General features: G+C 39.1%; 3 protein-coding genes across 5 annotated transcripts; 1 reads left to right on the forward strand and 2 right to left on the reverse strand.

Moving 5' to 3' along the window:
- Positions 1 to 65: 65 nt before the first annotated feature.
- rmi2 (RecQ mediated genome instability 2) lies at positions 66 to 1,062 on the reverse strand. The gene is made up of 2 exons (XM_020094680.2): positions 666 to 1,062; positions 66 to 535 (listed from the first exon to the last, which is right to left on the reverse strand). The coding sequence occupies exons 1-2, from the start codon at positions 952 to 954 to the stop codon at positions 384 to 386; spliced, it is 441 nt and encodes a 146-aa protein (XP_019950239.1). The 5' UTR covers positions 955 to 1,062; the 3' UTR covers positions 66 to 383.
- Positions 1,063 to 2,315: 1,253 nt separating this feature from the next.
- Positions 2,316 to 7,598, reverse strand: ubfd1 (ubiquitin family domain containing 1). Of its 3 annotated transcripts, none has more exons than XM_020094134.2 (8): positions 7,178 to 7,598; positions 6,964 to 7,005; positions 4,849 to 5,121; positions 4,542 to 4,750; positions 4,392 to 4,457; positions 4,193 to 4,298; positions 4,014 to 4,096; positions 2,316 to 2,732 (listed from the first exon to the last, which is right to left on the reverse strand). In XM_020094134.2, exons 2-8 carry the CDS (start codon positions 6,977 to 6,979, stop codon positions 2,622 to 2,624), a joined length of 864 nt encoding a protein of 287 aa, XP_019949693.1. In that variant the 5' UTR covers positions 6,980 to 7,005; positions 7,178 to 7,598; the 3' UTR covers positions 2,316 to 2,621. The 3 variants fall into 3 exon arrangements, with proteins under 3 accessions (XP_019949693.1, XP_069380747.1, XP_019949698.1); XM_069524646.1 differs by having other exon boundaries at positions 6,964 to 7,059; positions 7,178 to 7,492; XM_020094139.2 differs by lacking the exon at positions 6,964 to 7,005 and having other exon boundaries at positions 7,178 to 7,445.
- Positions 7,599 to 8,468: 870 nt separating this feature from the next.
- On the forward strand, positions 8,469 to 20,047 carry LOC109634122 (UNC93-like protein MFSD11). The gene is made up of 13 exons (XM_020094416.2): positions 8,469 to 9,323; positions 9,900 to 9,955; positions 10,043 to 10,150; positions 10,233 to 10,312; positions 11,533 to 11,629; positions 14,144 to 14,202; positions 14,380 to 14,524; positions 15,546 to 15,595; positions 17,054 to 17,119; positions 17,212 to 17,337; positions 17,416 to 17,590; positions 17,694 to 17,829; positions 19,285 to 20,047. Exons 1-13 carry the CDS (start codon positions 9,234 to 9,236, stop codon positions 19,435 to 19,437), a joined length of 1,341 nt encoding a protein of 446 aa, XP_019949975.2. The 5' UTR covers positions 8,469 to 9,233; the 3' UTR covers positions 19,438 to 20,047.
- The last annotated feature ends 690 nt before the right edge of the window (positions 20,048 to 20,737 follow it).

Genomic DNA, 20,737 nt, shown 5'->3' on the forward strand with positions numbered 1-20,737 from the left:
TAAAAAATGATGTTAAGTTATATTCCACAACTGACAAACATGACACAGGCAAAGATAAACGTGAATATTTTCTTAATGTTGACTGGGTTTATTTTCTGCTGCAATTAAGATATATGAACTCTATGAAACCCAGCCTTTGTACACATTAATATTTGTTTTTCTAATGCCAACTGTATAAGCTGACGAGATGTCCCTAAAAAGTAAGTTAATGTCTCATTGATGAAAGTCAGTAGAAAAACTAAATCCAAAAAAAAGGATGTCTGCATGACTGCACATATAGAAGTCTGGTCCTCCTGCCTCCCCTCCTTTCTTCAGTCCACTGAGGTACTTTACATTTATCATCGATGTCTGGAGCAGCGGCAGGAGCAGGTCTTCCTCTGCACTCAGCCCAACACCTGCTGCAGCTCCTCCACCTCCAGCCTCCACATCCGCCTGTGGAGCTCCGCCAGCTCCGAGAGATCTGCCATCTTCACCGCCCGGACGACTGGCTCCGGGGAGGCGGCCTGGATGAGACCCATCACCATCACGTACCTGCCTGTATAACATCATCAGGGGGTCGATTGCACGGAGTGAATCCTCCAGGAGAAAACTAAGACTGATATTTAATAATGAAAATGTTTATCCCACAACTCCTGAACCAACAGGCTTCAGTCTAGTTTTCCTACCTTGGGACAAACATGACTTCCCCTTGGGGATGTTGTTGACGCCCTGGACAGCGAACGTCCCCGTTTCATCCATCAGCAGGACGGTGTTTCGGTCCAGCTGCGCCTCCAGGACGGTCCCTTGCATCCACACCAGCGACACCGGAAGAGAGGGACCTCTGCCCGGTCTGATAAGCCAGCTGTCCCCGCTGCCGGAGGCCCCCTGGGTCTTTGCGCTCCTCAGCTGACAGGAGAGCACTTTAACCGGCGGAGGACGTTTTCTCTCCACGCTGCTTCCCTCCGGTTTGTACATGACGTGTTCTCACGGTGGATCACAGCTGATGTTCGTGAACTTCACATTTCCCGCGTCCCCCCAACACGTAGCTGCTTCACCGGAAAGGGCGGGGCTATTTTTCCTTCATTTCCCTCCTAGTGTCTTTCAAACTAAAAGCATCACCTCAAACTCGAGCGTTCATAAATACAGCTGCCGAGAAACCAACCAGTATTCCAAAGATTAAATGATTCATTTTTCTATTTAAAGAAATCAACTGGTTATACTGTAAGGTAACAGACTAATTGTTTACATATGTTTTAGTTTCGTTTTTTGACTGTTAAACATAGCAATTGTTCAATTTGAATTCAATAGTAGTGGACATTTTTCATTAATTTCTATTATCAGTTATTAGAGAACATAATAAAATAAAATAGCTGCTGGATGCAACATTAATACAGTTCTCCATTAATGGGATACTGGAAAATTCTCTGTGATATTTACTTGACACTAAAAACCTTTCATAAAGCAGAACTTGGTTAAATAAAAACTAAAACAGTTTCAGTAAAATCCCCAAATCTCCTAAAAGATCTGACAAGATGAAGGACCCAGCGTAGATGAAATTAATTTTTAGAGGAGCACATTTTAAACAAACTGGAAATTAATCAATTTATGTTTGACCCAAATTATATTCAGTGAAAATGGGGCATTTGCGGTCCCAAGTGGTTTGGTTGCCAGCTTCTCCCATTTGATAGTCCAGTCTTGCCAGTGTACAATTCCTATTTGAGGATAAGATACAGAAGTCTTTTTGGGAGAACTGTGCATGAAGAATTACAAATATCAATTGTGCTGTAAAGTCAAAGAGTAACAAATGTGGCTATGTATGGCTTCGTCAGTTTTATTCATCATCAGTACCTACAACAAGTCTCAATATTGTCAAATTTAAATTACATGGATGACCCATATTGAAATATTGGTAATAAGAGCAAACACATTGATGACTAATTTGCATAAAATACTGATTTTATATTAGAGGCCTGTTCTATTAATCAGTCATGCTCTATTATACTTATAATAATGTAGCTTCAAGGAAAGTTCTGGCCGGCACATTTATTTTTAAGCAGGAAACTGACCTAAAAACAGAAAACTTAACAGGACTTGCTTCAAAAGACCAGTTTTATGGGCCAAGTCCAGATTTCAGTCTAATCCACAATTTGTGGCCGGACCAGGAAATTACTGTTCACTAAAAGTCGTTGAGCAAATTTTCTTGTCAGAGTTTTGCAAACATAAATATTACTGCATTGTTATGATGCAAAACCTTGGTTCCATACAAAATGGATCAAAGATGTCAACATGGAATCCACACTGAACACAGACAGAACAAACAACAATGTCCTGCTGACTTCATTTTATTAAATAAGTTTTATTTCATTAAGAATAACTGAAGAAAAGTGTTAGCAATTTCTGTACAACGATTTCATTGTTTTCCCTTGGATTTGCTTCAAACCTTGAATGATCAACGGGGCTGAGAAATGTTACGCTGCCACATAGTGCACTTTTAACCTAAAAAGAATATGATTAGTCCACAGGCATCCATCCGTTTCCTTCGAATATATTCCGACAAGTAAGCTTCACTATTGACTCCAGTTTCATTTGCCACTGGCTCCTCCTCTCAATCCCAGTTCATCATTGTCAAAAAAAGAGGCACATTAGAAATACTGCCATTTTCCAAGGACTGTGTCTTTGATTGCATCAACAAACTGTGCAGGCACCCAGTAGACCCAATATTGAGACGCTTCTGTTGGACCCAACTGAAAAGCCTATGGAAGAAGAGGGAGAAAAAAGCTAAGCACATGACAAGGCATAAATTCTAAAAGGCAACAAAAATAAAGACAAACAAAGAGACACATCCTAAGACAGAACATCTGATTGTTCAAATACATGTAAATTGCTTTTCATGAGATCTTCCAATGAAAAAGACAAATTCCTTAGCATTATATTACAGCCCATCTAACACCCCAGGAGCCATTCAGCAATGCAGCAGCTGACTTTCACATTCACTCAGCATCGGTTCACTCGAGGTGGATCACTGATACCAATGACTGGAATAAAAGCTTCCTGCCCAGTGACATTTTAAATCATCCTTATCTTCTCCTCATAAATTTTCGGCTCCTCTGTGATGCAGGGACAGGCTTTGAGGGAGTGGTCGACATCATGTTTCACTTCTGAGCCAAAAACAATAAAAACACCCATCTGTAGCCTTGTGATTACGCTGTTCTGCATCAGGAAGTGACATCGCTGCATGATCGACATTGATGGAGCTCAGTAAACTGTCTAAACGCCCTCACATTTTTATTGGCTACACGGGCTTACTTCCATGATGAGTCGTGGGAGGTGGTAAAATTATAGTACACTACATTACATGTCATTTGGCATGGTTTTATCCAAAGCGACATACCAATTTATTGGTAGTAAATTGAACTTTTACCGCAGCTTGGATGCTGAATAATTTGTTTTTGTATAAATGCTTAAACTCAAAGCATTTTACAGATCTCATTTTACTCTACTCACTTTGTACAAGAACAACAATTATCAGATCACTTACATGTCTAATAGTTAATTTGCTCATTTACTGTTTTCCCCAGAAGTAAAATGTATACAACGCCACAATGCTTTATACAAATACTGCTATGAAGCACAATTTCCTCTTCAAAAACAGATCTTGATCTTTTTGACACTAAGATAAAGTGCAGCTACTTCTCTCAACATTTGGCTCTGATCTGAAAGCTGCTGTATTCTTCTGACATTGAGGGAGAGAAGTGCCTTTAGACATAAAAGGTTAATCTAGAGAAGGCACTGACATTTACCGCTCTGCTGCAGAGGCCCATAACAGCAAATGATGACCCTGTCACTCTGATGTACACATACTGCAGTGACTGCAGTGTGCATGCACTGTTTACTTACACGAAACACCACTTACAGATGAACTAAATACATTTAACGTATTTCAATTCATTTCTACATGATGATATTTAAGTGGCGTGATCCATATGCACAACAGTCAGCATTTGTTTTGTTCTTATTCCATAAACAACACTTACCATCATGTGATAGTCCTCATGGCCTTCAATAGGTTCAGACACTACGTTTTTAATGGAGCCCATTGGAATTTTCTCCGTTCGCTCTGTAGAGGAACATACAGAGAAAAATTAGAGAATTTTGTGTCATGAGTATCTCTGTGTTACAGAGAGTGATGCAAAATGACCAGCTGTATTCTCACCCTTTGTTCCAAGCCACAACTGATCCTGCTCCAGTTTAAACGTGAGTCTAACTTTTCCTCCGGACTTGTTGAACATTCCGGATAAAGGCACTGTTGGTAATCGTTCCTGTTCGCGGGGCAAAGCAGTTACTCACTGTGTCTGGTTAAACATGTTTAACATAGAGTGGATCTGTGACAACAGCTTTGCCTCTTCTCTCACCTTTGTTCCTTTAATAGCTGACATTATGTCGTCTGGTTTACCTTTGTCCAGGACTTTCCTGTGTTGCTGAGATAAAAAGGGCAGATTTTAAAAATCACAAAACCTCCATAAATATTTTAATCTACTCTGCAGCAATGTCATTAATCACACCTTTTGCCTGCATAAAGGCTCTTTCTTGTTTTCTTCTGCTTTGACTTCCTCCTGAACGACCTCTTTGGGTGTATTCACGGCTAATACATCATTTATCGTCGATCCTACCACCATTATTTTTGCACCATTTGTAATCTTTATTTCACGTAGCGTCTTGTCCTCGGGGAGCAATCCTTTGTACATGACTTTCTGCATTGCCGGGGGAAGACCTGAAATAACGAAGGTGAACACTCATTAAGCTTCGTGATTCACACACACCACCCACTGTAACACTGAGTCTACGCTAAACTACCATGCATGCTCTTACCAGTGAGGGAATGGATCCTCTCTTTTAGTTTGGCTCCTGTGCTATCAACAGGAATTTTCAGATCATATTTATTTTTGTTCCAAATAATCTTCAAGTCCACCTTCTCCTGGTTATCGTCCGTTTCATCCCCATTGCTAATACTAGAGTCCTGAGTTGTGGCGTCTCCTGTATCTAAGTGAGACGTAGTTTCTGCATCACTTTTTTCAGCATCTTCAGCCAGTGGTTCAGCTTCTTTTGGCTTCGCCTCAGTCTCCATTATGACTTCTTCACTTCCTGGAAGAACACGAAAAACCAAAACAATTATGATCATTGAAGGATATTCGTTCAAAATTCAGATGCAATATGTAACTAATTAAACCACTAATGACAGAGAACATTACCTCCACTAATCTACAAAAAAGAGGAATAAACCATTTATGAAATAAAACAATAACTTTTAGGTCAAACGATCAAATAAAAAGGCATACGATACCTCGGAATGGTGATTTAATATGTCCAATATGTAGGCAGTTGTAATTAATTGATTAGAAGTAAAAGTGTTTCAGGCCCTTCTATTGTTTTAATTTGTTTTAGATATTTAGCATTGTCCCATTCCTTCACAAAGCGAGCAACTTAGAAGTGGAAAGAAAAAAACGCAGTAAATAATATAGTGTCATGAGGTCACGCTTCCACTAACATCATGAGAAATTTCAACTTTTACAAAGTGTTAATATGACTTTTAGGGCAAATGAGGTAACACATTTATATGGTAATAATTGATTGTGTTGATTGTTTAAAGGTTCAGTGTGTTGAATATAGTGACATCTACTGGTAAAGTTGTATGTTGCAGCTGAGTACCCCTCTCACCTCACCCTCACCTTCCAAACATGAAAGAGAACCTGTGGTAGCTTCAGCTGTCATAAAACTCAAAGGGTGTTTAGTTTGTCCAGTCTGGGCTCCAGTAAAAGACATGGCGGCCTCTGTAGAGAGGACCTGCTCCCAATGTAAATATAAAGTATTTAAATATAAAGGGCCTATTCAAGGGTAGAGAGAACAACAATTTGTACAATTTAGATAAAAAAAACTCTCATGAAAAAATAACTAGGATTATTTTATATTAATGTTCTGCGAATAGATCCCTTTCACCTAAATCGTACACACTGGACCTTTAAGTAGTCCCAACTAAACTAAACCACCAACCCTCACCCAAATAAAAGTGTCATGACCTCATCATATTAAGTCACGTTATCTAGCTGTAATTCTAAACAACCATCAACTGTAGTCATTTATATTAGACTCTATACATTATATGTGCAATTTGAAAATCAAGTTTGGAGCCTTTACTTGTGGTTTGGTTGGTTCTCATTCAGCAGTTTCTTCACAGTTCTAGTGTCTGTTTTCTGATTACTAGAAATATCTATATTTATCCAATATGCATTAACTCATACCTTCACACAGAGTAGAGAAACACAACTTCAGTAAAGAGTATGAAGTGTGTCATGGAGTCTATTTTAGCTTTTATTCCCCCTCCCCCCCACCCTCTCTCTCTCTCTCTCTCTCTCTCTCTTGGTCTTTCCAGTATTTTCCATCGCTCATTTCTTTTGTCATCTGCACAGATGTATTTTTACTTCTGTGTTTGACAATGAGGCCCACATCAGAGCTAACCTCGTCTCAACCAAACCACATGTGATTCCGAGGGTAAATAAGAATTTTGCATTTGTCCGGCTCAGGAAACACGGGTGGCCTTAGCGGTCACAAAACTGCACCCAAGTGGTAACGTTAAATCAAACAGCACACGTTAGTACTTCGTCATTACCATTAATAACCTAACCGCGTTCATTTAGAGCCATGACAGCCAGGGCTAAGCAATTCAGACGCGTTCTCGATTCAATATCGACATTAACCTCAGTCCTCCACAGATCACTTGGGTCTGACTGATGTTAGCACCCGTTAACGTTAGCTAGCTGCACACACTAGTGAACATTCAAGAGAAACGCGGAGCGGAGAGGCGTAAATTCACGTTACACAGGTTCGATAGCGGCGCGTAACAACATGCCGGTGAGACGCATGAGCCGTTCCATTAACAGTGACAGAGCTCAGTGTGGAGACACGCTGCTAAAGCTGCTCAATACCCACCATCCTGCGTCGCCATGATGATTGTGTACAATCTGTTGTAGGCTGTGGCAAAGAGATTGTAGAGAGCAGGATGACATCCGATACCGGGGGACGAAACTCCACCGGAGCCAGAGTCGTGTTGGAGAAAACGTGTATTTAGCAAAAATAAAAACACAGATAGAAAAAAGGCCAGTGGTTGTTTTTAAAGTGACATCACGAGCACAGCTTTACTCACCACGACGTTAAAACATTTGTAGTTTCACTTAGCCGGCGGAACGCAGCGACAGAAAGACAACGCGCATGCGCTGGTGAAACGTAAGTGCAAATAAAGTTGTTTTATGATAAAAACAGGTTGAATTGATGATGAAATCAATGGAATTCAAACACAGCACAGGAACTCAGGTTCGTGAGATGACGAGTATCGGAAGTAGAGTCGTTCAAAATACGAGCAGCATAATGTAACCGAAGACGATATTTCTTTTACCAAACCCGGAAGTGAGTGGCAGTGAGTGCTCTCGCTTCGCCGCGCTTCTTTGTTGTTGTGGCAGCATCGAGAGGTGGCACGTCACTCAGCTGCTATTGGACAAGCTCTTCTTCTTCTTCTATTAACGTGACGTTTGGGATTGTGAACGGCGCCATGTCGCCAACTACTGGAGGTTTATCGATTGCACTTCCTCAGACCTTCACAACAACTCAATGAATCCTGTGAGCTCACTTCAGACCTGTGACTGACGAGGTACAAATACCTCTAATACTGTCAAATGCTGTATATCTGACGATTCAGCTTTAAAGGTCCAGTGTGTTAGATTTGGGTTAAAATGATTTATTGGCAGAAATTGAATATAAAATAATCCTCGTGAAGTTTTTACAAGTGTGGAATGGGCCCTTTATATTGATATACGTTTATGTATACATTTTATAGAGCAGGTCCTCTCTATGGAGACTACCATGTTTTCTTACAGTTGTCCAAACTAAACAATATTTTGAGTTTTTATGATAAGGCTACCACAGATTCTCTTTCATGTTTGGAAGGGGATAATAAGCATTGCACTTTTAGTTTTCTCTGTCTTTTGATTAAAAAAAAGATAAAGTCTTGTAATTCATGTGACTTCTTATATTCCGTCAATGCCAGTGTCTTGAATTTACATGAGGTTCTCTCTCTCTCACCAATTTGACTGGTACAGACTGTTATTATATTATAAATATTTGCTACTCATTCATTTAGTAATGGTGGAGATCAATTCACTTCACATCACGGATGCATTTGCTTGTCATTTGTTGATGCAACTCGTCAACATTGCTTTATTTTGTCCCACAATAGTCCACACCTAAAAAAAATATTGCAGATAAACTAGAGAAGCAACAAATCCTCACGTTTCTGTAGTTTTGTGTGAAAAATGACTCATACCCTCAAATAGTTAAAACTCAACCAATCAATTATTCAACCATTTTTAATACTTTGTATAAATGCTGTAAGATAAAGAAAAGTCATGGTTTGTAAGCACACTACATTTTGCATGCAAAATATGCAACACAACAAAAAAATATATCTCCCTGAACATGTGTTATTATGTTTTTGAACTGAGTTTTCATATAGTATGTTGTTGATTTTGAAAATACACATTTTATTCTATTATGTATAGTCATTTTTGGCATATAGTCATCTAATTATTGTTGTTGTCTTGTACTGCTTCTTTAACTACTCAACTAGTTCTATTTCAGTTTTTTACATGATGGCACACACTGGCATTAAACATCTTGAATCAGGGAATCTGGTGCAGTGGGATCCTAAAGCAGCATGAAAAGAAAGTAAACCTCATATTTGTACTTGAGTACAAGTACTCATGTACATTCCACTACTGCTCAATCCCCCCCCCCGTTGGAGAATATTCCCCCTGGTTTCCTCTGGAAGGCAGCAAAGCTAAATGAGTGCAAATGAAATGAAGAAGAGGAAGAGGAGGAACGAGCAGGGGATGGCTACTGACGAAAGCAATGACGAAGAAGTGAAAGAAGGAAAAAAAAGGCCGCAAAGGAAAGTGCCTTTAATTTAAGTCACAAGTTGTCATGCGAGGGTCGGTCGGTTTCTGAGGAGGGAAGTGCGCCCTTGTCTCGGTGGTGCGTTCACGGTCCTCAACAGTTCGTGCAGCGGCTCTTCAGGCGCGGCTCCGTTAAAATGGATTTACCGGAGTTTCTAACGAGTCTGTGTTAGATCTGCGCTTCACACGAGTCGACAGCACAACATTACCAGAGGCTGTAAACACACCACACCACGTCTGAGAAAGAATAACACCATGGCAGACACGAGGACCTTCAACGTTGTGATCCTGGGTGTTGGATTCTTGTTCATTTTCACCGCCTTCACCACTTGTGGGAATGTTGAAGTGAGTTAAAAAATAAAAACAAAACAACGTTTAACCTTCTCTTTTTACTTATTTGAACCTGGTCTTATTCTCATAAAGTAGTTACTATCTGACTCTCAGGAGATATTTTATTGTTTTAGTGCATTTCTCACATTTCCTGTTACTATTACGCACATGTGTAACTACAGCTTGTTTCCACAACTGTGTGAAAAGTCTGCAGACCCACACATGCAAAAATATATTCTTATGTATTTGAATACTTCACAACATTTCCATTGTGTGTATTGTTTATAGCGTATGAATTCCAAAAATATATTATAATAAATTATGATGATGTCTAATTCTAATGCTTTTATTACTTGAACTTTTTTTTGGGCTCAGTTATTAATCCCAACAGCAGATGCATTATGGGCAGTAGGAAGCTGGTCAATCAGAGTTTGTGTGTCATGTGCATCTCGTGTCTCTAATTTTCTTCAATGACCAGTGAAGTTATCAAACCAGATGGATGACTGTGGGACATAATTGTGAGGCGTGTGTCCCCTTGTCTAACTCTGTGTTTCACTCATCATCTTCTCTTATTATTGTTTTTACTTTTAGCAAACAGTGGTGAAAAGCCTGGAGAATGCCACGTTCACTGGGAGTGGGTACCACAGGTAGGTCAGGCAAGATCACATCCTCAGAATGGGATTTGATAATAAAGTTATTATTACTCTTAATATTTCTTTTTGCCTTCTTTACAGTCTTGGAATCATCTATGGCATCTTCTCCTTCTCAAATTTACTTGCACCAGCAGTTGTTACAGTGATAGGACCAAAGATTTCCATGTTTATAAGTGGGCTGCTCTACAGGTAAACATTGTCCTGCAGGATGCTGATACAGATGAGACCTGAAACATTTCTTTAATGACCGTTCCTCATGTTCTGTGTCTAGTGGGTACATCGCTGTGTTCATCATCCCGTCAACATGGTCCTTTTACTTCACCTCTGTACTCATTGGCATGGGAGCAGCGTGTAAGTGCCTCTTCCGTAGCATGTCCTGAATACATGTGATCACATATGAAATTGTTTTACTAATTAGTTACTGTAGTTAAGGTTGCATGTTCATTAAAGCTATGGCATACAGGGAAAAAACACATAGTTATCCTGGAAGAAAGGGGAAATATTGAGATCTTTAATTGTATTTGGTAATTATTCCTATATTTCTATATAGAATATAGAAAACTGTTGCAAATTACATTAATCATTTAAGACAACTCTCTACTTTTCAATGTATTGTGACACAGTAAGTTGAAACCTGGTTTATAATGTCAATTAATATTTAATTTGTATTATCATTAGTCTATTTAATATTTTTTATCAGGGTGTCTATAATTTGATCTTTACTTTTTTTTTACTAATGATCAACTAATGATTATTTTTAGCAACAATTAAACTCTTGGTTATTTTCTTTATTAGTCGTTTTGTCCATCAAATGCTACAGAAGAGTGAAAAATGCTCACTACATATTCAGACGTATACGCAGCTCAAGTTGATGATCAAAATCCAAAGATGACGTAGAAAAAAATAAATCCTCTCGTTCGAGAAGCTGAAAATAGAAAATGCATTTTTACTTGAGACATGAAAGACACAGTTATTCCTTTATCAGCATAGTTGTCAATTTTAAAATTGAATAATTGAGTTATTGTTTCATTAGTTTATTCAAATGCCTGATTTTATTACATTACATTTAAAAATGTGTTAAAAATAGGTCAAGACACTGAGGCACATGAATATTTCACCTCAGCTCCTGTTTGGTTTTGCAGCTTCAATTTGTGTTAAAATCCAAATAGTGTTTAATAATGCATACAGGGATTATTATTACTGGGATGTGATCATGCGTTTCAACAGTTTGTCCCAAATTAGACCTCAAATTCAGAGCTGTGTCTGTAAATAGTGCGCAGCACCTTGAGCTCGCTCTAAGATATAAATGAAAATAAAGAGAAAGCGTCTCTTTGCTGAGAGGTTAGCTAAAATAAAATGAAGAGAAAATGATTTGTAGCTGTTTTTTTAATGCAGCCTGAAATTGCTGCAGTGCGATGAATTTCAAACCTGTGCTTGGGCCACTGTGCAGTTAGACGCTTTACTTACCAACACAGAAAGATAATTTTTCACTTCATGTGGGTAATTAACTGACGGGGTAAATTTTATTTTCTCCTGAAATGACTGCTCTCCCTCACTTTTCTCCCTGGCAGTGCTGTGGACGGCTCAAGGACACTTTCTTGTGGAAAACTCAGAAGCCTCCACCATCAACAGGAACACTGGGATGTTCTGGGCTCTGTTACAGTGCAGGTAGGCTGCTAGTGGCTTTTGGCCATCCCACCGCTGTACAAAAATAAAGAATATAAAATATCCCAGATATGGGTGCTGCCGTCATTTGGAGCCAGATTCTGCACAGTGGGGATCATGGTGTGGAGCCGCAGAATCGAGATCCCATCGATTAAACTCTCGACTAATCTTGTGTCGGTCTGTCAATCATGACATTCCACCCCATTTTAAAGCATCACATAATTAATTAGGAAAACAAATCAAACTTTCTGGAAAATGTATAATTGGAACACACATCAGAGCAAGACTCAGACAACAATCAGCAGATTAAACAACTTCTGTGGAAGGATCTGTGGCAAGTGGAAGGAAGACCAGGGTTCTTATACTGCATCTGGTGATTAGTGGAAATCAGCTGCAGGTTTGAGAGGGAAACCACACCCAGACCTGCCAAACCAATCACACACACAGTCACACATACCAAGCATGCTCAACCAATCAGTGTTCATTCCTTCAACAGCAGTCACACACACGCTGGAGGGAGGGGCGGCCAGGGTGCAGACCATGACACGACCTAAAATGACAGAAACCATCTTTTAGAAAACAATGTATTCTGCAGATTCTATTCTTCTCAGATTACACTGTATGTGATTCTCTGGAATCATTTATCTGTATCTGTCTTTTCTTTGACAACCTAAAACTCTTTAATTAGCTACTAATTAACTAGCTGCATTATATCAATCCTTTAATTCCTACATTCAGTTCTTAAACAGATTTCATCACCATGTTTTTCATGTTTGATCAAAGCTGTCACTACAGTGCAGCAGCCAAATTCTATTTTTTTTTAACTTTTAACCTGATAGTATATAACTGTGAGCTTTATTTAAAAGCGTAACTAATAAATCATGTAACAAATTGTCGTGTGTGTCTGTGTGTCATTAGTTTCTCTGCAAAATATATTATAAACCAACCCGTGCTGCAGAAACCAGAGCGTTGTGCAGGAGTTTGGGCCTTTTCATCTCTTTTGTTTGGCCCGCTGCTCTTGCACACTGGCTTGGACATCTAATTTGTATTTGCTAAAATATGCAAATTGAATTAGTATAATAATTACTTTGGCTGTCACCTGCGCCAAAGCTCACAACAGGGCAATGCTAATCTGAGTCTGCAGTGGTGATCCCTGCCACAGTAAACTTATGAATCAATTCTTCACAGCCTTCACACACACACACGCACACACACAGAATGCAGTCAGTCTTATCTTTATGAATAACCCCTGTTATCCCTCATTGAGGCTTTGGGACAGAATAATTGCACAAAATTTTAAGCCCCCCAGAGATTTGACACCCATAAAACTCGCTGTCCATAACAAATTGTACCAAGGTTGTTCTAATTAAATGTTAGAGTGTTTAACTGAAATTAAAAAATCCCAGAAATCAACTCCCTGATGATGACAAACTCTTGTGGGATGATTTATCTCTTCAGTGATGGTCCACAAGTGGCGACTTCATCAACAAAATACAACTTTGTTTTATAGTGGGGGTCAAAAACAGTTCATCATACTTTTCTGCGAGATGGATGTGAGAATGGTGGATTGTGTTTCTTATCAGCTGAAAGCTATGTGTCTCCAAAATGTCATCCAGACAGGCTAAACGTCAGCTAAATACATTTTAGCTGACATGAGGCCGTAGCTGGTTCATTCTGGTCAACAGCAGTTGGCAAAACAATCTCAGCTTAAGGTCCATTTAGTTGTTGTTCGGACTTTAAGTCATATGACATGATCTTCCTCCTTAAACCTGCGCTTACTGAGGCTTTACAATATTGATTACCTTACAAGTTAATATTACAAATTTGATAGACAACTGTCGCTTATTTACACATCCTGCAGTTACAGAGCAACATACTCAACACATGTTCATTGTACACTTTACCGTTGTAATGCGTCTTGTGAGTACAATATCCCAGAAACGCTTGGAAGTAATTAATTCCAACATTCACTCGGAGTCAAGGATGAAGCCATTCATTTTATGTTATTTGTGGTAAAAGGTCAAGGTCATTTTGGCAAAATCCACTTAAAAAGATCTAAAACCCTTAATACAAAGGTACTAGGTTATGTTGTCACCCCTGTCCATTTGTTTGTTTTGTTTGTTTGTTTGTGAGCAAGATTACACAATAACCACATGACGGATTACCACGCAACATGGTGGAAGGATGCGTTAAGGGTGTGGATCTGGATTTTTTGCTCAAAACTGAGATATGAGAGTGAACCAAAAGTGTAAAGCTGTAGGGCGCTTATCTAAATAATCTGCTAATACTTTATTAATCTCATCTGTAATTTCATGACACCAAGTATTTCCACCAATGAAGATCATGTAATATGATTGAAAAAAAAGAAGCAAAAATTGACAATGAATGGAAAGTGAATGGAAAACACATTTCATTGACTTAGCTGAAAAGTTATTCTCATTTTCAATTTTTTTTAAATTTTCAATCACCTTCATTTCCATCATTTACATGTTTGACCTAGTATTTTTTCATTTGCAGCATGTTGTTTGGGAATCTTTACATTTACTTTGACTGGAATGGAAGAGCAGAGATATCAGGTAGGATTATCTCTCAAGTAAGTCATGTCACGGCCATTATAGAAAAATGTAGCAAGATGATGAAAACATCAAGAGCATTACAGAGCACGAGTGATTTGCTATTCTAAATATGCTCCGGCTGTGAGTACATCTCGTGCACTCAAGTTAAAGTGGTTTATTCAAATTTTCTTCTCTCAGACAGCAGCAGGAAAAACATCTTCCTGTCCCTGTTGGTCACCTCTATACTCGGTACGCTCAGCTTCCTGGTGCTGAGGAGGAGCCATCACGAAGAGGAGATGCTCTCTGAAGAGGAAGGGCGCCTGCTGCTTTCGGCACACACAATGTAAATCCTTGTGATAATTACACCTTTCTCAACGTAATCAGAATATATAAAAGTTTCTGAACGACGACTGGAAGGACACAGTGAAAGTGAAGTGGACTATGATTTATGCCACGTGGTAAATATATATTACAGTGAGCAAGGCAACGAAAGTTAATAATTTACCTCCCATCGACTTTACCATGTTAACCTTTAACCAAACCACCCACGAAATTGATATTTCATAAAATAACCTACCTTGAATCATATGAGGGTATTCAACATGACTTATTGCCTCGGTTCTGCAGGAGTGCTTGTCCTTCACAAAAGATGACAACGACTATTTTCCCACAGATCATTGCAATTTTGAAGAGTCTAATCATAGGCATTTTTCAAGTGGGGTGCAATCACGCATATTTTGGACGGCTGGAAACAAGACTTCCCCTTTCAGAGTGACAGTGGTAAAACACCACAACCACTTCAAACCTGTTATTTCTGACCTTTTAAATCATAGAAATGATTTGAATCTGGGAAAAGAGGTTTGACTCAAATTACAGAAATAACAAAAATATGGATGGTGTCAAAACCCAGTGATAGTCCTGAAAAATGAGCTCAAGAAAATGCAACATTATGTGTTAGACAGGAAATTAAGTTTGCGAAACACTTGATTAGACTGAAATCTTGTCAGCATCTTTATTTCAAACAAAACTTAGTCCTCCAGCCTTTTCCTCCCTCTTATGGTAGCAGATTGTTTAGACTCTATTCTGAGTATCTACTCGATCCAGGTATTTGCTTTGTGTCTTGCAGCATAACAAGGAATCCTATAGGGAGCAACTTTTTATCTGTAGAAGCGCTGTTCTGCTCTCTGTTGGGATGTTTTTTTCAGGAAGTCTTGTCATCTCTTTGCAGCCTAAGTTTCTGAGATTTGTAAATAACTTCACTTGGTGTTCACTCAAAGGACATTACATCATTGTTTGTGTGCGTAGATTATGTCTGTAGAAGGTAAAACACATTTTTAAACACATTTTTATCTTCTGTGGTTTAGGTATAAGCACAGAGCCAGCAGTGCCATGCAAGATGCCAAGTCAGAATTCAGTGAGTACTGACATTAAAGTTTAGTGTATATGAACTGTTTTGCTAAAATGACACTTTTGATTTGTTCATTTACACTTTGCATGAGTAGGAATTGACTGTAATCATTGTGTATCCATATTCATGTGTTCCACATGATCCACGCTACATACAAATTCTAAGCACTTTTTCATTATGTAGTGTGTTCACACTAGAAAAAAAGTTGATACAAAATAAAGTATATGCCAACCAGACAGTGTGCATAATAACTGCCATTGATTTTTGATATGCTGTTGATGCACAATATTCCTACCTAATACAATGCACAAAGGCAATTTAAGATATTCTCACATCTGGAAGCAACAGAAAGATCTCAGTCCCCTGAACGTGCCTGATTTTTATTCTCTGACAATTCATTGAAAATTCTCCGTCTCGCATTGTTAAAGAAAGTGAAAAATAACAAACACCACTGACTTCTTTAGCAGAGGAGATTCAACCAAACGTGCTGGAAATAAAATAGCACTTCGACATATATGAGTGTGATTAGAACTTAAATGTCAGAAAGCATTGTTGGTAAAAATGTGTTCATCATGTACTTTGCTCATGTCCCATCCACCAACATGGAAGAGGCAGGATCTTTGACCTATTCTGCAACCAGCCACCAGAGGGCTGTCAAGAGGTGTTGTCACTCTTCAGAAGCTGTCTTGTCTTCCACTCTATATACAGAGTATGGTGGCTCTGGAGTAATTAGAAGTTACAGGTTAATTCATTAGAGTGCATCATATGGGGACCACGAATATCTGTACGAAGTTAGCTTGCCGTTAGTTTGGCTCAACATGCACATTCAGTAGGAGTGCTTCTTTTTTCTTCCTGTGTAAATATTTATCAGAGTCATATTCTTCACAGCTGATATCACATCTACTGAAAAAGTACAGAGGTGTGTTATTTTGCCAGTCTTTCTCGGTTACTTGGCGTACTGCAGGTAGCCACCAGTTCTCAATTTCACCGCTGTTGGTCTGACACTAGCAGGCAGTCGGACGCAGCTTTGTTTTTGTTCCAGCCAAAATTGCTTTCATGTTGATAAGAATCTTTCGAGCATTACAACAGAGTACACAGAAAACTGCCTGTGCGAGAGTTTTTATTTCAGATTATATCTGTGTTTGTCAACTGGAAACTCTGCTGCACTTGCACCTGCTGTCAGCGCAGCAAAGGTGCATGCTGATTTATGTCAAGAAAGGGCATTCCGGCATATACAAACAAACCTGGAGGGATTTCTGTTTTGAAATCTGAATTTCATCCGACTGCACAAGTCTCCGTGTGGCTTTTTGGCTGATTGAGACGAAATATTTTCTCAGATTGTGCCTGCGATGAAGTTTGATTGTCAAAATGGGGCCTTAGCATCTGCATTTTTATCTGAACTCAATAGTGCTAAATATCATCTTTCGCAATTCAAATCAGCCTTTTGTGTCCACTCCTGTTTAGAAACAATTCTGCAACTTCTGAAGACTAAAACTATACTGCTCCTGAGTCCCTGCATGGCATACAGCGGTGAGTAAAAATGGATAATGCATTTCCTGGAGTTAGTATTTTTAGTCTCAAGTGAAGGCTCGCAGCTACAGCCTGCCCCCTTTGTTCTCCAGGCCTCGAGCTATCTTTCTACAGCGGCGTGTATGGGACATGTATTGGAGCAACTACGCAGTTTGGACTTGCAGCGAAAGGCTTGATTGGGATCTCTGGGATCGTGGTAGGCATTGGAGAAATAGTGGGTAAGTTTACTCTCCTCTTTAAATGTTGATTTACAGTCACAGAACGTTGCTCACGTCGTCTTTTGGCTCTCTCATCAGGTGGAGGCTTATTCGGATTGCTCTGTAAGAACAACCGCTTCAGACGGACCTCTGTGGTGTTTCTGGCAATGGTCGTCCACTTTGTCGCTTTCTATTTGATCTTCCTCAACATCCCAGATGATGCCCCTGTCGTCTTTAAGACCACGACCCAAAAGACCCCATATCTGACACCGAGGTAGCGAATTTATCTGATCATTTAATGATGAAAATGTATAAACAACAGAAAGGCCTGTCACAGTTCTTTCCTAATTAAATAAGATCTATTTTTTCTCTCGCAGTGTGTCCATTGCCCTGCTGTGCAGCTTCTTGCTCGGACTTGGGGACAGTTGTTTCAACACGCAGCTCTACAGCATATTAGGCTGTGTTTATGCTGAACACAGCACGCCTGCTTTCGCTATCTTCAAATTCATCCAGGTAATCCTGAGTTCCCAATTTTCCGACGTTGTTAGCAGTGACGAGCAAAGCTGGTTTAAAATGTTGTCTTGTCAGGTGTAAAATAAATTCACCTGAAGCACCATTAAAAAGGGAAAGACAAGACCCCCATACACCTTCTTAATCTCTCCCTTTGTCTTTGCAGCAAAATTGGCCTCTAACCAGAAATAAACCCTTGAAATTGCAGAGTTTTTATATTAAAAACAAATACTTGTTAAATAATAAGCATGTTGCTGCATGGGTCCAATAAAAGAGGTATTCAACTTATGTATAAATCAATAATGAGTTCAATAATGAAACGTTGGCTGTCTCCCATGAATTCTCCTAACAACCTCACCTGCAGTAAATGATCCTAACTAGACAGTGCAAGGTAATGAGCCCTAATATTACAGTATTATACTGTTACCAATTGTGGCACAATGAATGAATTGTTTGAGCGTTAACATCAAACAATCTTAGGTAGGTAGATGTCAATGCTGTTGGATTAATGCTTGAATGTATGAGGTCATTGACTGTAAATAAAGATGGACGATTCGTCTCCATTTCCAACTTCTGTACAAAAATGAAGCCAAATATTCCAGATGTGGCTGCTGCCATCTTGCACTTTTGACATAATTTGATTCCGGTGCAAAGCCGTGCTGTCGAGGTTCTGCCAATATACTCGGTCCGAGCTGTCAACCATGAAGTTTTACCCTGCTTTGATAGAATCAAATAATTGTAATCAAAATCAAACTTATTTGAAAATTAACTTTTGAAAATACATGCGCTTGATAAGAACTGGCTAAAATGACTAAAAACTTCTCGGGGAAAAATTACTTTAAAAAACTTTTAAATTTTAAGTTTTTAGTCCATGATTTGGCTTCACTTTTGATGAGCCCCATGTCGTTCATCTTTATATACAGAACTTTGCAAATCCCTTTAAAGTTACTGAAGTCTAAACCTTTCGAAAAAGCAAACAGCTGGACAGAAGCCACAATTTAAACTGCGTTATCTTGACATCTGAAACGTGTAATCCCTAATCCTAAAGTGCTAACCTTTATCACCTCAAAATAAGATGTTATAAGTAATAAGCCATTCATTTATTGATTTAGTCCATTCCTTACACTTTTGGTGTCGTTTTTGTTTTGTAAAGCCTATTACAAAGACACTACCCTTAAAAGACTCATAATATACAGTGTATTCTTTATACTTAAGCCCCTTGAACAAAGCTCGGCAGACCTGCTAGTTCCAGATGAAAAGCTGTGTTTGGACAACTGCGGTTCAGGAGAGGCTTTTAGTGAATGGTCAGCTGACAGTAAATGCACCAGTGGGATCTGTTAGTTTGACAAAGAAGTGCGAGTGTTACTTTCTATGTTAAAGGGCGTCTTGCTTGTCCAGCCATGTGAGAGTAAAAACTGTCTGTTAAACAACTAAATAAAATCTCCTCTCCCTCGACAGTCTGTATTTGCAGCTGTGGCGTTTTTCTACAGCGGCTACGTCCTATTGATGTGGCAGCTTCTGCTGATGGTCATCCTGGGCTTCGTTGGAACGCTCAGCTTCTTCGTGGTGGAGCGGATACAGAACATCTCCATAGATTTGCAGGAATATTAGAAAAGAACACATTGTTGAAATCAATGTTTTCCGCGATAGACACCCGGTGGGAGGGACTGAGGCCACCCGAAAAAAACCATCCTGCATGTTTTATTTCAAGACGTTATTTGGAAATCTCTTTTACCTTAATGCACTGAGGGTTGCACACATTTGGATAAATATTCACACTTTAGAATGTTTAAAATTGTTGCCAAGTTGCCTTTAGACAACCTTTGAATTGCGCTGCATGGTTATTGTACCTTGCATATTATTTCTCTTAATTTCAACACTACATAGTGTAATTGCTAATTCACACTATTTTTCTACTGCACTTACTGTAGGGTGTGAAAATAACCACTCACGTACAGTATCTCTAATCTGCTTCCAGCTCAGGTTCGTTGTTAAATGCAGTGTCATTGCTGAAAATATTTGATGCATTGGTTTATAGTTCTTCAGAATTGACAGATTGATAAAGAAAGGATTGTCTATATATATTATATCATTTCTGTCATAGTCTCTCAGAAAAAAACATGTTTACTAACTAATGCTTGACAATCACTGTTCCTAAGGTTTGTTTTGTAAATGTTGCATATTAATGTTAATGAATAAAGTTCTATGCATTGTTGTTTAATTGTGTTTAAACCAAGCGACCCCTCAAAGTGCTTTACGCCAAAAACCACAGACATTCATACAGCACTACTGTATGTTGCATTTCTTCTATCACCGTCATAAGCAATTTGGGATTTAGTATCTTGTGTGTACTGGTGGAGCTGGGGATCAAACCACTGACCGCCTGGTTAGTGGACGATCCTTTGTACCTCGTCAGCCACAGTCGAACCTATTCACTGAATTATTAAGGTTCAGGTTTAAGTGAAATTCTCATATTCAGTTCAGTCTGCAGCTCCAGAACAAATTCGTCCAAGATACTTTGAAAGGCATTTTTTTTCTTACATCAGTTTGTGTTTCAGATTTGAGGGGTTTTTTCTCTTTTACTTTACTTGCCGAGAGTCTTTCCAGCACTCGCTTCTTTGTATCACAACATATAATACATTTACTAGATTAAATCCTGATCTACTGAACTCCACGGGGCCATTAATCAAAAGAGGAGCAGGAGGCAGGGGTCCTGGTGGAAGGGAAAGGGTTACAGGCCCAGACGTCCCACATCACTTCACTGGTAATTAACTATTGATTACATTATAATGAGAGTAAGCAGTTTTGTGTGATCTTAAGTCAATTGTGCCCCCTACTTGACAACAACAGTGCACTGATAGGCCAAGTGAGGTAAACAGCATTTACTCAGAATTAAATTCTGATGGGGTTC

This window comes from Paralichthys olivaceus, chromosome 5 (assembly GCF_024713975.1).
Source record: "Paralichthys olivaceus isolate ysfri-2021 chromosome 5, ASM2471397v2, whole genome shotgun sequence".
Classification (NCBI taxonomy): Eukaryota; Metazoa; Chordata; class Actinopteri; order Pleuronectiformes; family Paralichthyidae; genus Paralichthys; species Paralichthys olivaceus.

Coding starts and splice junctions, on each gene's coding strand:
- rmi2 (XM_020094680.2), bottom strand. CDS start 954: ATGTACAAACCGGAGGGAAGCAGCGTGGAGAGAAAACGTCCTCCGCCG. Junction 536..665: donor GAAGTCATGTTTGTCCCAAG/GTAGGAAAACTA, acceptor GATGTTATACAG/GCAGGTACGTGATGGTGATG.
- ubfd1 (XM_020094134.2), bottom strand. Junction 4,458..4,541: donor AGCCTTTATGCAGGCAAAAG/GTGTGATTAATG, acceptor TTTTTATCTCAG/CAACACAGGAAAGTCCTGGA. Junction 2,733..4,013: donor ATGAGGACTATCACATGATG/GTAAGTGTTGTT, acceptor CTTCTTCCATAG/GCTTTTCAGTTGGGTCCAAC.
- LOC109634122 (XM_020094416.2), top strand. CDS start 9,234: ATGGCAGACACGAGGACCTTCAACGTTGTGATCCTGGGTGTTGGATTC. Junction 10,313..11,532: donor CATTGGCATGGGAGCAGCGT/GTAAGTGCCTCT, acceptor TCTCCCTGGCAG/TGCTGTGGACGGCTCAAGGA. Junction 17,338..17,415: donor AGGCATTGGAGAAATAGTGG/GTAAGTTTACTC, acceptor CTCTCTCATCAG/GTGGAGGCTTATTCGGATTG.